General features: G+C 46.1%; 1 protein-coding gene across 1 annotated transcript in view; it reads left to right on the forward strand.

The window, feature by feature from the left end:
• Positions 1–486: 486 nt before the first annotated feature.
• Positions 487–13,862, forward strand: part of LOC147608623 (uncharacterized) — a 34,084-nt gene continuing 20,708 nt past the window's right edge. The window contains exons 1-3 of the mRNA XM_086789152.1: positions 487–782; positions 913–1,021; positions 1,198–1,274. Coding sequence (XP_086645278.1) covers positions 1,206–1,274 — 69 coding nt within the window. The 5' untranslated portion in view covers positions 487–782; positions 913–1,021; positions 1,198–1,205. The remainder of the gene's footprint in view (positions 783–912; positions 1,022–1,197; positions 1,275–13,862) is intronic.

The raw sequence follows: 13,862 nt of genomic DNA on the forward strand, positions 1-13,862 counted from the left end.
TCGTATCCCAAGAGACCAAATTGATCTATCCGACAAGATTTGAACTCAAGACCTTTGATTCAAGAGGGGGGTCGAGTCTACCTTTGGGCTATTGTCCATGCATGCAAGGTGGCTCAATTTGGTTCTTTTTTGTTCTAGAGTTGGAAATTTGAAAGCAAATTACCAACACCACACCCACGCATGCCACCACTTGCACAAAGAGGAATCGAACCCTTAACCTCGGAGACTCCGCGGGGTTGGCAAAGAAATTGGTTTCGTTGGCCCCGCATAAATTTTCAAAAATCGGATAAATATATTGCACCAAAATGTGTTTTTTTTTTGCATTTCCATTAAATATATGATGTAAATACAAAAATAGTTATACGTGGAGAAATATATGACGTAAATACTTGTTCACTTTCCGTGAAGGAGGTGAAACAAGGACACGTGGGCCCAACGCTAAAAGCGGTGGGGCCCACAAGGCGGCCGCAACGTCCCAACCAGGGCGTTGCGATCAACCTTAATCAGAGTAATTAAGAGCTTCAAAGCTGTACTAGCAGGAGGCTTAATTGCTGATTTGCTTAGTTTAGGTTATGGAGTTAATCCAAGATCAAGTGGATTAATCCTTTTGCACAGTTGGGTTGCTATCTCATCAGCTTCCCAGCTGCCATTCCCCTTCCTCCTTTGTCTCTCCCTCTCTCTCCTAACCCTAACCTCAGAGCTGGCTCCTTCTCTTCTTCTTCTCTGTAATCTCAGAACTATGGCGGTCCTTCATCTTCTTCCCGGTGTTGATGATGAGAGAGGTTGCTGAACAGCATCATTGTCTGCTCTTTCACAGTTTTCTTCTATTCTGTATTGAAATTTTCTTTCGCACCATTGGACATTCTGTTTTGGCACAGATCCACAGCTTCACAACATGCTCGGTTGCTGCAGGCAGCTTACTCTAATGCTCCTATGGAGCGATCCTCTGTAGAGGAGAGGAGAAACCTCCGATTCTATCCGGAGATTTAGCAGGTTACTTGCAACAATCGGAAGCCAGAGTGTGAGTCACTCTACACTTGCTTAGGCATTACGCCTCTTACAGATCTTAGGCTCCTTTGCCCTAATTTGGCCGCAGAACAACATGGATCAGCTGACGATGACGAAGAAGATTGCTTTTTTCTAGTCTCCTGTTTATCATTCAAACCAAACTGATTTTGGCTACCCTTCCTTCCACAGGTTTTGATATGGAGACAGGAGTAGCTTTCCTGGGAACATACGAAGAGGAAGCTTTTGACCAGCACGATCATCTACAAGTATGTTCTTGATGATTACTCAGTATATAAAGCTTCTTTGCTTCCTAAATAATGTGCATGTTTCCACTGACCTTCCCTTTCGTGATCGAAGTCCCTCTTAAGCTGTGGTGGGAGCCTTTGGCGTGGTGTAAGTCGTAAGCTGTTGATGATTAATGTGCCTTTAGTCTGAAATAATGACCTATTTCAGGTATCCGATTGATCTTTTTGTAGCCGAGGAGTTGCCACTTGGGAAATGCTTAGTAGAAAGTCTCTTTATCCAGAACTCATCATTTTTTTGTAAAAGTCCTGCAAAAAGTGAGTACAAACATAAAGAAGAGAGAATGGAAATCACTACCTTGCATGCCTATTCTGATTGCAAAATGCAAGTACCATCTTTTTCGTTACTCTCTCCTGTTTGGCTTCCTTTTTTGGCCCAGTTAATGGGTTTTTAGAGTTCAATTGTATGTAGCAAACCGGGATAAAGATCCAGATGCCCTGCTAAGCCAAATGGTTTTTATGGAGGGGACAGCTTGAACACGCTTTATGGCGGAGCGTTAACGAATATGTCGATGCATGCCCTTTAAAGCTTATTACTTATGATGGACAAGCTTGTCTTTGTAAATCAGCATTCAAAGCTGAAAAGGAATGGGTGCCATGGCCCTTACTTTATTCATGGCGATGAAATTATGCATGTGATGCTGCAATGCATTCCTGATACAACCGTTGCATCGGTAATCAGGCTTCAATCTGGAGCATATCTCAGCCTTGCATGTCATGGAGTCCAGGAACCTCTTTCCTACTGGAAGATTGCTGCTGGTTTCCACAGATTCACTTTCAAGGTGACATGAAAGGGACAAGTTTAAGTGGGCTATTTCATAGATGGAGAGCACACCGCACCTCCCACTTTGTATTGTGTCTTCTAGACCCATTGCAAGGCACTTGCACCCCTAATAGATGGTAAAAATGCAAGAGAACAATGAAGGAGAGCTGGCAAATACACTAAATCACTACATGGTGTGCTTGAACCCTACTTGTTCTGCAATCTGCAGGGAGGAGAGAAGATGCTGAATTTCTAAGCTGGCTGCACAGCCCATTTTTGCAAGTGCCATGTGGCTGACCTGACCTTTTCTCTTCCCATCTTCCCATCTTCCCTGGTGTTTGCTTCAGGTCTCATCTGCCCTGGCCTGGTGCTAGTTCAGCTGGATTGCGGGGCCTTGCTTAAACCTGCATCTGGTCAATCTGGCTAATGAGGCGTGCCCGGTTACCCCTCACTAGAACTGCAGGCGGCCTCAGTTGCACGACTTTGTGATGTGCTCAGAGGTTTTGATGATTAACAAGATCAGTTGAGCTTGGCTTGCAACTGAGGTTTACATGTTAAGGAAGGGGAATCGGGATGTACAACACTGAAGCAAAGAGTATGGGCTACTGGAATTGATCTAAGGGGATGCAGCACACTTTGCAGCCTGGGTTTACTTTGCACTTTTCTTTCATGCCGTTGTCATCTACCATCTTTCTGATATTTAGAAGCTATTTTTGGGCAGCAGGTAAGGCCAAAGGAGCAACTTGCACAGGCGAACAAGCTTATCTGCAGATTTGAATCGTTGAGCACTTGCTTTCGAGACTTGAAGGAAAAATTTGCAACTGCTGCACTGAGAAGATTTTCATGAAACTTGTCACAACGTAGTAGGAGAGATAAACTTCCATCAACAAACAAGATTTCTTCATTTCCTCCTTGGGTGATTGAATACACTTTCTTTGAAAGACAATCAATGTTTTAGCTTTGATATCCTTGGAGTCTGGACTTTTGGTGCAACTCCTGACCTTTGCATCTACCAAAAGTTGGGGTGCGAATCCGCCTTCTGCCCTAACACAAATAATGTCAGGCACCTCAAAATCTGAACATTGCCCAGTAGTACTATGCATCAGAGATCTAGGGGGTCAGAGGTCCTCCTCGTGTGCACATTCCTGAGTCTTTTTACTCAGATGCAGAACGCGGTGGAAGTTCGGAGTTCCTATGTTGCTCTTGATGCTTGGCAGAGTGTGGCTTTGGCTTTGGAGTGTGTTTCTGACTTCTATCACAAGGTGGTCTTGGCTAGGAGGCAGGAGGTCATTGATAGAAAGAGAGTTGTAAGATGTAGGTTATCTGCATTGCAGAGGGAACACGAAAATCATCCTGATGGTGAATGGATTGCAGACACTTTATGCTCTGTTAGGGCTGAATTGCAACACTCTTTGGAGTAGCATGCAGGTATTGCTATTGTGTCCAGGAGTCCTTTTGGATATGGGAGGTAGATGCAACAATGTCACGTGCACACATGTGGACATGGCTAATCTCACAGCTAATCCCTGGTTAGGTAGCAGTCTTAGGATAGATTTAGGGCAGCCCGCACACACAGGAGTACTTTGGCCATCGCTTTACTCGTCTAGCATCAGCAGGAAGCTGATCGACAGCAGCAGGTACTCAGATATGGGCATCATCAGGGCTGGCCGACATGAGCATTCAGGGTTTATTAGCATATTATGCCAGTCGTGGACAAACAGAACCGGCCGACAGCGGTTATTCTGGTCGACTTGTGAATATTGAGCCCTATAAATAGCAAGCAATAGTTCAGTCAATGAGCATCTGATTCCTACTTTGTGAGGGCAAAAGGACGAAAGGACCAGATGTGCGAGAGATTAGAGCAAATCAACACAGCATGAAATGGATGAATGAGTGTATGTATAATGGTGAAGGAATTCAGTACAAGAGGCCTCGAGTGCAAGGCTCTGATGAAGCAACTCGATATAGTAGTAGATCGGTGACGATGCAGGGATGAAGTCGATGCAGAGTCGTGTGATCAATGATGAAGGCTCGCATCGGTGGACAACAGTGGCACTCCGTAGGTAGTAGTCGAAATAGTCGAAGGCCACCGAAGTGCTGCAGAACTGAGGTGGGATCAGGCTGCTTACAGAGCTGCAAGAGGGCGTGATCAGAGCTGTTGATGTGTGCTGCTGTAGAGGCGTTGGTTAATGAAGGTACAGGCGGCTGCTACAGTGGTAGAGCCGACGAGTTGATGGAGTTAGCTGGGCTGCTGCTTATGTAAGATGCGCAGGTGATGAAATTCCGGTTGCTGTAGAAGGATGCGCAAGTGATGTAGCGTGCAGCAAGATGATGTTGATCAATGATGCATTAGTGATCGTTCAGCCGGCTGCAGTCGTATGATGTGCATGGCTGCTGAGTTGATGTAGATGCTCACCGAGCTGTTTGAGCCGACGACGCTTGTGCGCTGGTCGATGACCATGATGATTGATGCCAATTGGTGATGTGGATGTGTGTTGGGTTAGCCGGCTTATATAGGCATGGCTGGTGTGGTCGGCCAGCCCCAACTGACCAACAAAAAAAAATGTGTTTTTAGATAATATTATGGTGCCCTTTTGGGCTGGTGGTCATAGACCTCCTCTCGGGCCAAAAAGGGGACCATGAGAGAAGATGAAGATTAATGTAATTGGGTGAAGAGAAACACGATGAAGTATTTGGTTTTGGGTGGGGTTGGTTGTTGCGGGTGTACATCATGTGCTCTTCGTCTTTGGTAGAGTCTTTTGAGTTTGGGCTGTACTGGATCAATGCCACAATGCAAGGGTTTTCACATGTAGGAATGCACATTTGGGTTTTCATTCATACATGCGCTCGAAACACAAAAAACAGAATGCGATGCAAAGGGAATGCAAGATGGTAAATGCTATGCAGTGGGTTTTCACGAGCAGTGCCCTCATGGGGTTTCACAGACTCATGCGTTCTTTACAACAATGAAATAATCCAAATGGTGAGGACGGTCCCCCTCTCAAGATGCTGAGGGTGATGTGCTCGCGAAGATGATCGAGGATGGACGGGTTGACAGACTTTGTAAGAATATCGGCATGGTTGTCCCGCCATAGGAATGTACTGGAGCCTGATGGTACCAAGCTCAACCTGTTCCATGGTAAAATGAAAATGAACCACAACATGCTTGGTATGGTTAGAAAAAATAGGATTGCCGGCGAGGGCAATCGCACTCTGACTGTCAACGAAGATGATAGAAGCTGTGTCCATAGGAACGTGCATCTCTTCAAGAAGCTGACGGAGATAAATAGCCTCAATGGTGGCGTCATAAAGGGCCCAATACTCGGCCCTAGTTGAAGAGCCTGCAATGGTATCGTGCTTCTTGCTAGACCAAGAGAAAGGGCGAGATCCAAGTGAGTATAAATAACCACCATGATGAGAACGCCGAGAATTAATATCACCGGCCCAATAGGAGTCCGTGTAACCACGTAGGGTGATCCCATGACTCAAGTAAAGTCCAAACATATAGGTACCTGCTAGATAGCGAACAACCCTCACTGAACTCCAATGTGGCTCCTTCGGAGCATTGAAATATTGACTTAAGATGGAGGAAATGTCAGGTCTAGAGTTATGAGCCATATAAGTTCCCCAACCACTTGGTGGTAGGCTCGCTCTTCATGTGGGGGTGAATCTGATTCGTTTGTAAGTTTGATGGATGGATCCAGTGGGGTGGCCACAGGAAAATAAGAAGTGATTAGTGTTGGCGGCTATCCAGTTGCCAGTCACCACCCAGCCTCGAAGCTAGTCTTGCCGCCTAGTGTATCTATTGGGTAACAAACTCTTGGGTTGGAATCTTCTTTCTTGTAACAACTTTGTAACTGATCTTGCCTAAGGGTAGTACCCGGGTAGATGAAAAAGAAGTAAGGGGAACTATCCAAGGGTTGAGATATACGGGATAGAGAAGAGAGTAGAGAGTGACTACTGAGTGTGTTACTACATTGTAGTGTTGGGCTAAGCCTTCACTCGAGGAATTCGTCTGTGCAATTCTCTATTCTGTACTGTATAAGTCTATCTAATTCCTAGTTTGTGTTAAGTACTTTCCTGTCTGGACATGTCTTCTAACTGGAATCTGGATCCAAAGTCATTCCTATCCAAACATGACTCCTATGTGGAAACAGGATCAAGAGCCTTGTTAGGAATCATGTTAGACGGAGGAACCAACCTCTGCATTGTCATGACTATCTCCCTTAGCTTAGGTAGATCGGCGAAGCAACGCACTAGCGTTAGCTTATCGCATTGGGCACAATTGTATTAGTCGTCACTCGTCCGGAGCCGACTAGGTGGTTCGGAACCACGCAAGTGCCGGGTCTTGACCGGACACGGACACTCTTGGCGATCCTGCTGGGGAATGGTACGCCAGGTAGGGGAGTAGAAAGATAGAGACCAGTTCTAGGTTAGTCTTGCACAGTCAGTCAGTAGAGTAAGCTAGCCAAAAGAAGTCTAGAAAGAAAGCGCACACTAACTAGTGTCAAGAATGCTCACTAGAGAGTCATAAGAGCACAATGGAGCAAGCATGGAGAATGAAGGTAGCTCAAACAGAGCAATGCGGTACTACCGCAGACAGGCCGAGGCTTCAGAGCATAGAGGACAACTGCACCGTCCAAGAAGACTAATAGAAGGGATTCCACGCAGCTGGAAAGACAAATTCTGGAACCATTGAGGAATCCGGAAGAAGATCGCCAGGAGCCACCGAACAGGAGGCAGGAAGCTCAGGAAGGAGAAGAACTGGCAGTTGTGGGCAGGATGTCCCTCAAGTTCCCTAAATTAAAGGGCAAGAGTGAGGAGGATCCAGACGCCTACATCTTCGCCTCTGAAACCACGTTCCTGGCCACTAGAGCTTCGTTGCCACAAAAGACAAAGTACTTTGCGACAATGTTGGGTGGCAAAGCCACCAGCTGGTACGCCCAATACGGTCTAGAGCACTTCCAGACATTTGAAGAACTGAAGAAGGCTTTCTTGAAAAGATTCAGCTAAGACAAGACCGTAATGGAGGTGCTGAAAAAGCTGCAGAAAAAGAGGCTAACAAAAGACTATGCGGCTGAATTCTGAGTAATGCTGATGGGCCTGGATCAGCCCAACCATCCTGTCCCAGCCATGCTGAGCTAGTGGTTTGTGAGAGGACTGAGGGAAAAGCTCCAGACAGCAGTAGCCTCTTACGACTTGAAAAGCTCCAGTGCACAAGGAATGGTGAGGACAATGTAGTAAAGCCCGCTCCTGGAATATTTCGAAGAAAATCTAGACAGGACAAACCTGATTAAGAAGAGAGAAGAAGTTGCGGTTGGAAAGAAGCCGGTGTGCAATGGGAGAGCAACGGCAGGAAAGATGTTGAAGTGCTAATTGGAGCCAATTACAGCCCAGAGCAGCGGAAGCGTCACAAGAAAAGAAATGGAGGAAAATTTGAAAACCATCCGGATAGGAAAGCTGACAAGGGAAAGTCAGGAAAAGGAAAGAGAAGTGAACCAGGAGAAAGGAAGAATGTGTAGTGGCCAAGGCGTGTCCACCGACAAGGAGAAAAGCAGCAATTCCGTGAAGGAATATGACTTACAGGAGGATCTCAACAAAATGAAACTGAATATCAATCTGGATCAAATGCTGAACCTAGTTTCCACCTACAGACAAAAGCTGCTTCAGGCCATTGTACCAAATGAGAAACTAGCACAGATGTCTCTGCAGGAACCGAAAAACTTGGTGGCGGAATGCAAAAATGTGGAAACGGTTCACGACTGTGACACGTCCGTTTTGGAAGTGACCATCAAGATCACAAGACAAACAGTGGAGAGGGTCATTCTGGATGGAGGATTAGGAGTGATCATTATATCAAATAGCCTGGCCAAAAAGCTAGGTATCACTGATTTGCAATGAGCCCCATTCCAGATCCGCATGGCTGACCAGAGAAGGGTCCGACCAGTCGGAATAATCAGAGGCTGCATGTTCACTGCAGTGTTCACAGTCCTCAAGATGACGGAGATAGCGAGTGCATATCCCATGCTGTGGGGAAGACCATGGCTCAGAAGTGAAAGGATAAAGCACGACTGGGATACGGATAAGATCACGATCCGGAGGGGGAAAAGAAGGTATGTATCTCAGCTGCAGGAAAGGACAAGTTGAAATTGCCTAGTCGCCCATTGCACGCAGAAGGTCTCAATTGCCTAGAAGGGCTAGAAGACAATGAGGAAGAGCAGATCATGAAAGAGAATCCGGATCTACTGTCACTATTTGAGGTAGACATAGAAAGGATTGTATAGAGATATGATCCAGAGGTCCAGGTGGCTCATCTTGAAGTGATATTGAATGAAGAAAGCACTCAAGAAGAGGAAGATGAAACTCAGGACAATGTGGAAGAATTGTAGGCTGAGCAGGAAAAAGCCATGGTGGCCCTAAAGCAGGAGGAAGCCGAGCTCAAGAAAAGGAACATCAGAGTTCAAGAAGATGAGCTCGAAGAGGTGAACCTAGGGGATGATCAGCAGCCCAAGATAGTTAGAATTAGTGCCAAGCTGAATCAGAAGTTTAGAGGGAGGCTCCTGGAATTGTTGAATTCCTACAAAGATGTATTTGCCTTGAACTATTCTGACGTGAAGGGGATTGATCCAAGTTTCTATTAGCATAAAATTACAATTAGGTAGAGTAGATACAGAATGAACCCAAACTTGCCAAACAAGTGAAGGAAGAGATTGACAAATTGCTAAAGGTAGGGTTCATCTTTCTTGTGGATAAGGTGGAATGGCTGTCACCGATTGTCATTGTCCTGAAGAAAAATGGGAAGCTGAGGGTATGCATCGACTACCACAAGCCGAACGCCTCCACTAGATCGGATCCGTTCCCATTGCCATTCATTGATTCCTTGCTAGATGCAGTAACTGGGCATGAAACATACTCTTTCTTGGATGGGTTTAGTGGGTAGTAGGGACAACTAGGTACGAATGGCTTTGGAAGATAAAGAAGAGACAGCTTTTGTGACAGAGTGGGGAGCGTTCACCTCCAATGTCATGACCTTCGGGCTGAAAAATGCTCCTGCCACATTCCAAAGGATGGTCCAGGAAATATTCTATGAATATTTGACCTCCTTCATGAGGGTGTTTGTGGATGACTTTAGTGTCTTCGGGAAGAAAGAAGAACACATCACCACCTCACAATGTGCCTAGACAAGTGCAGAAAGGCCAGACTGAGCCTGAATCCAGCAAAGCCCGCCTTTGCTGTGACAAGTGGATCCCTCCTAGGACACATTGTATTTGCAGAAGGATTAGCAGTGGATCTGGCCAAGGTCGCAATCATTGTGAAGCTCCAACCGCCCAAGAATGCAAAAGAATTGGCAAGATTCCTTGGTCTAATCAAGCAGCACAACAAATTCATGAGGATCTCGGCGAATGTGGCCATACCCCTGTACATCCTGACAGTGAAGGATGCAAAATATGCGTGGTCAGAATCTTGTCAGATCCGTTTACTATGCAAGTAGAAGGCTATCCAGAACAGAAAGGAACTACTCCACTACAGAAAAGGAGTCACTAGGAATGATCTAGTCCATCAAGAAGTTTAGACACTATTTGTTGGGGAAGGTGTTTGAGTTCCATTTAGATCACAAAGCACTATTGCACCTAGTGAATAAGCCAAACCTGGTAGGAAAACTGGCTAGATGGATGCTTCTGTTGGAATTCGAGCTCACCATTAGGCACATCCCTGGAAACAAACATGTAGTGGTAGATTTCTTGTCAAGATTGGAGACAGGTGAAGATCCAGAGGGGGTGGATGATGACTTCCCAGATGCCCAGCTCTTCCTGATAGATGGAGAAAAACCGAGCTAGTACAATGAAATGCTTAATTTCTGTGAGACTTGTTCTTTCCGGAGTACATGTCTAGAGATCAGAGAAAGAAGCCGACTCTTCGAAGCAAGTCGTTCATGGTAGTAGCAGGGAAGCTATACAAGATGGGTGTCGATCAAATTCTGAGAAGATGTGTCCCTGAACATGAACAACAAGCTGTTCTGGCAGAAGCACACCAAGGAATAAGCGGAGGTCTTTTTTCCAGAGAGGTCGTCGGTAGAGAAGTGTTCCAGGCAAGACTGTGGTGGCCAACTACATTAAAAGATGCACACAAGTTCGCAAAGGAGTGCGACATGTGCCAGAGGCTGGGGCAACCGAATGATGCAGATAGAATGCCTCATAACGCAATCCTGCCACTCGAGCCATTCCAGAAGTGGGGTATGGACTTCGTCGACCCATTCAAACAAGCCAACACGAAACAAATACATTTTGGTGGCCACGGATTATTGTACAGGTCAAGGCCCATGGAGACTACAAGGCGTCATCTGTAGTAAGTTTCCTTATGAAACTATAATGACAAGATTCGGATGCCCAATAGAAGAGAGAGTCAGCGACCAAGGGAGCCACTTCATCAATGAAGTGATCAAGAAGTTGACATAATAGCACATGATAATACACAAGAAGTGGACAGTCTACTACCCACAAGCCAATGGGCAAGCAGAGTCCACCAATAAGATCCTGAAGGGAATCCTGATCAAGACAGTAAATGAGAATAGGAACGACTCGGACATAAAGCTGCACTTAGCATTATGGGCATTCCGAACAGCTTATACGAGTGCAATAGGACTTACACCCTTGAGCATGGTGTATGGACTGGAAGCAGTAGTGCCCATGGAGTTCCTTACATAGAGTCTTAGGATAGCAGTGGCAGAAAGGCTCTCTTTGGAAGAATCAGAGGTGCACAGGATCGAACAACTCCTCAAGTTGGATGAAAGGAGACTGCACAACGCTTGGATAGCAGAAATTGTGCAAAAGAGAAGGAAGCTGCAAGTGGACAGGAACGCAAAGTTCAAGATCTTCAAGGAAGGAGATGCTGTCTTGTTGTTCTCATCAAGAATGGGACTCCCAGTCTCCCACCCAAGAAAATTGAAAATGAGATGGGCAGGCCCATACAGAATTGTTAGGAAACTGGGGACAGGAACTTTTGAACTAGCGAGTCTGGATGGTGAAAAACTCAGGAAGTTGGTGAATGGCTACGAGCTGAAGCCCTATTATGGAAAGATGCTAGATGAAGGAAAAGGGTGTGCAAAAGGAAATCAGGATCGTGATCTGGAGATATTTCAGGAATCAAAATCTGAGTCCAGCCAGGAGCAAGACAGGATTTGAGAGAAATTAAAAATGGTAAAGAAAATAGCCCAAAAATAGACTTCCCATATGTAAATATGATAACAATATGTACAGATACCGAGGAGCTAGGTGGCAGCAGCATGGTGCACGCAGGAAAGTCGAGGTTGCTGCCACGAAAAAGGGTGCATGGATGAAGGAAAACATCACCATTGCCTATTCTCGGCCCGGCCATTAATGACCTTGTAAATAGTGCAATAGATACTGATGGTCGGATAGCATGGAGGATATGGGGCAATCATGAAAATATGGAGCAGTTATGGCCGCCCTTGAGGAAGGTGCACCTCACGACAATGGCCGAATGCCTCTCCATCGAAGACTTTGTTTCGAAATCACCTTTCGAAAACTCTCTGCTACCCTGCGTGCTTAACTCTCTCTCTCTCTCTCTCTCTCTCTCTGTGTGCTAAACTCTACTCTTTTCTCCGCCTTTTGTCGCTCAGTCCCAGCATACCTGAAGCAGAAAACATGGTGTTGGAATTCGAGCCTCTATCCTCCATTGTGTACAAGGAGGTGGATAAGAATACTTAATGGTTGGAGAGGATGGGATTGAAGGAGTTTGTTGAGCTGCCCTAGGAGGAACTCCAACAGAACTACAAAGCTGCGGAGCAGTTGCAAAAATCAAACACCATCACACTCCCATTGGGTGAGAAAAGGTTGTTCGATCCCCTCTATGTGGCCGAAGTCTTCAAACTACCGGCTAAAGGGAAAGGCGAGGTCAAGCCAGTGGATGAAGAAGACCTGATAAAGGAGTTTGGTTCTTTGGAAGGTAAGGCAAAAGAGTTTAAAATTACAGGAACGCTAGATGAGGACTGGCAAAAGCGTATGCGCTTCGTGGTGGAGATGATGAATTTCATCCACAAGCCATATTGCATGTCAAGAAAAGCATTCGGGGTTAGCCACCCAAACACCAAGACAAAGATTGGCCCTTACCTAACAGCGCTTTTTAAACCACAAACAGGAGCTGGAAAAGAGGAGAGCCAAAGGGAGGAGGCAGGCCACAAAATACACAAGGCACAAGGAGGATGCAACTGCAAAGCCCTAGCAAGAGGGGAGTTCCGGACAAGCAGTCTCGAAAAGAAGAGAGCATTTGAATTTGAAGAAGAAGGGCAAGAAGGGGAAAACATTAGAGGAAAGAAGCAGCAAACAACTCAAGGAGGACTTTGCCGACATTGGGAAGTCCATTCTTTCACAGAAGCTGGAAGAGTAGCAACAAGAAACCTCAACCACACAACGTCTGCATCTTGAACAAGCAGAGCAGGAAACCTCAAACATAGAACGCTTGCACCTCGAACAAGCGCAACAAAAAATCTTCGTCACTAAACCCCTGCACCTTGAAAAAGCATGGGCTGAGCCCCTGCACCCCGTCTTGCAAGTTTTCTGGGGTCCATTGAAAGAGACTGGGTACAAGGATGCCTCAACTATCTACAAAGATGCATGACAAATGGATTAAAGGAAATAACCAAGCTGCAATTGGTGGTTAGGGAGCAGGAGGCCATCAACTAGACAATGAGAAGCCAACAGGAACCCTTGCAGGAAGACCTGAATAGGAGGAGGAGGGAAGCGGGCCGGATGGACGAACTGCAAAAGCAGATGCTAAGCCTCTAGAAAGCAAGTCAGGAAACAAAAAAGGAGATGGTGATAATAAAACGGGCCTTGGCTCGGACTGGAGAGACAAACAGGCAGCTGAAGGATGCAGTAGACAGGGCCTTGGAAAGCCAAGCAAGGGCTGAAGGCCAAATCCTGCTACTCAAAGAAGAACACATTAATATTATAAGAGAGGTGTAGGCTAGGGCGGATAAGGACAAGGTGGAGCTAGTCAAGGCGGAAGCCAGACTGGTTGTTTTGGATGTGGAAGAATTTCTTGAGCTATACGAGTTGGAGGCAGAGAAAATGGAACAGTGGGAAAGCCATGTAGTGAAGATCTAAAGGAGGTGTGGGGAGAATATCTAAAGAAGTTGACAGTGGCAATGCAAGCCCCTACACCTACATGTAGGCAAGTGGTTACTCAAGACAAGAATCCAGATGGAGGATCCGGAAATCCTGACACAACAAAACTAACAGGACCAGATCTGACAAGTGCGATGGGAATTGCTGAACACAGTCAAGAAGGCAAGGAGGCCGGGGGCAATGGGGGTAGTGCCAGCAAAGAAACACAGCTGCAGAAGGAAATAGAGCAGCTCAAAAACGAAGTGGAGGTCTGGAAAAAATGGTTCACTCTTCTGAAGGGTGATGGGAAGAAACCAAAGGAGCAGTCTGAGGGGAAAGGGAAGGAGCTTGTAATATACAAGGGGTCATTAATGGACCTAATCCTCGATGATGAGCTGCGAGAGCATGCTTGGGCAGCCACGAAGGAGCTGGAAGAAAGGGCCAGCAACGATGAGGCTGCTCTTAGGGCCCAAATCGAAAAACTAGAGGGTTTGGTGGAGGAATTCAAGGAGCAACAAAGGCAAGATGGGTTGACCATAAAGGCCCTCAGGAAGGAGTTAGAATCTACATCCCCTGCCAATAATACAGAGCAAACGCAAGAAGAACGACGGTTAATGAGCTGAATGTTGCTCTGACAACAACCCATGCCGATCTAAAGAACAG

Source organism: Cibotium barometz, chromosome 53 (assembly GCF_041138505.1).
Source record: "Cibotium barometz isolate CiBa-2024 chromosome 53, ASM4113850v1, whole genome shotgun sequence".
In the NCBI taxonomy this organism is placed as follows: domain Eukaryota; kingdom Viridiplantae; phylum Streptophyta; class Polypodiopsida; order Cyatheales; family Cibotiaceae; genus Cibotium; species Cibotium barometz.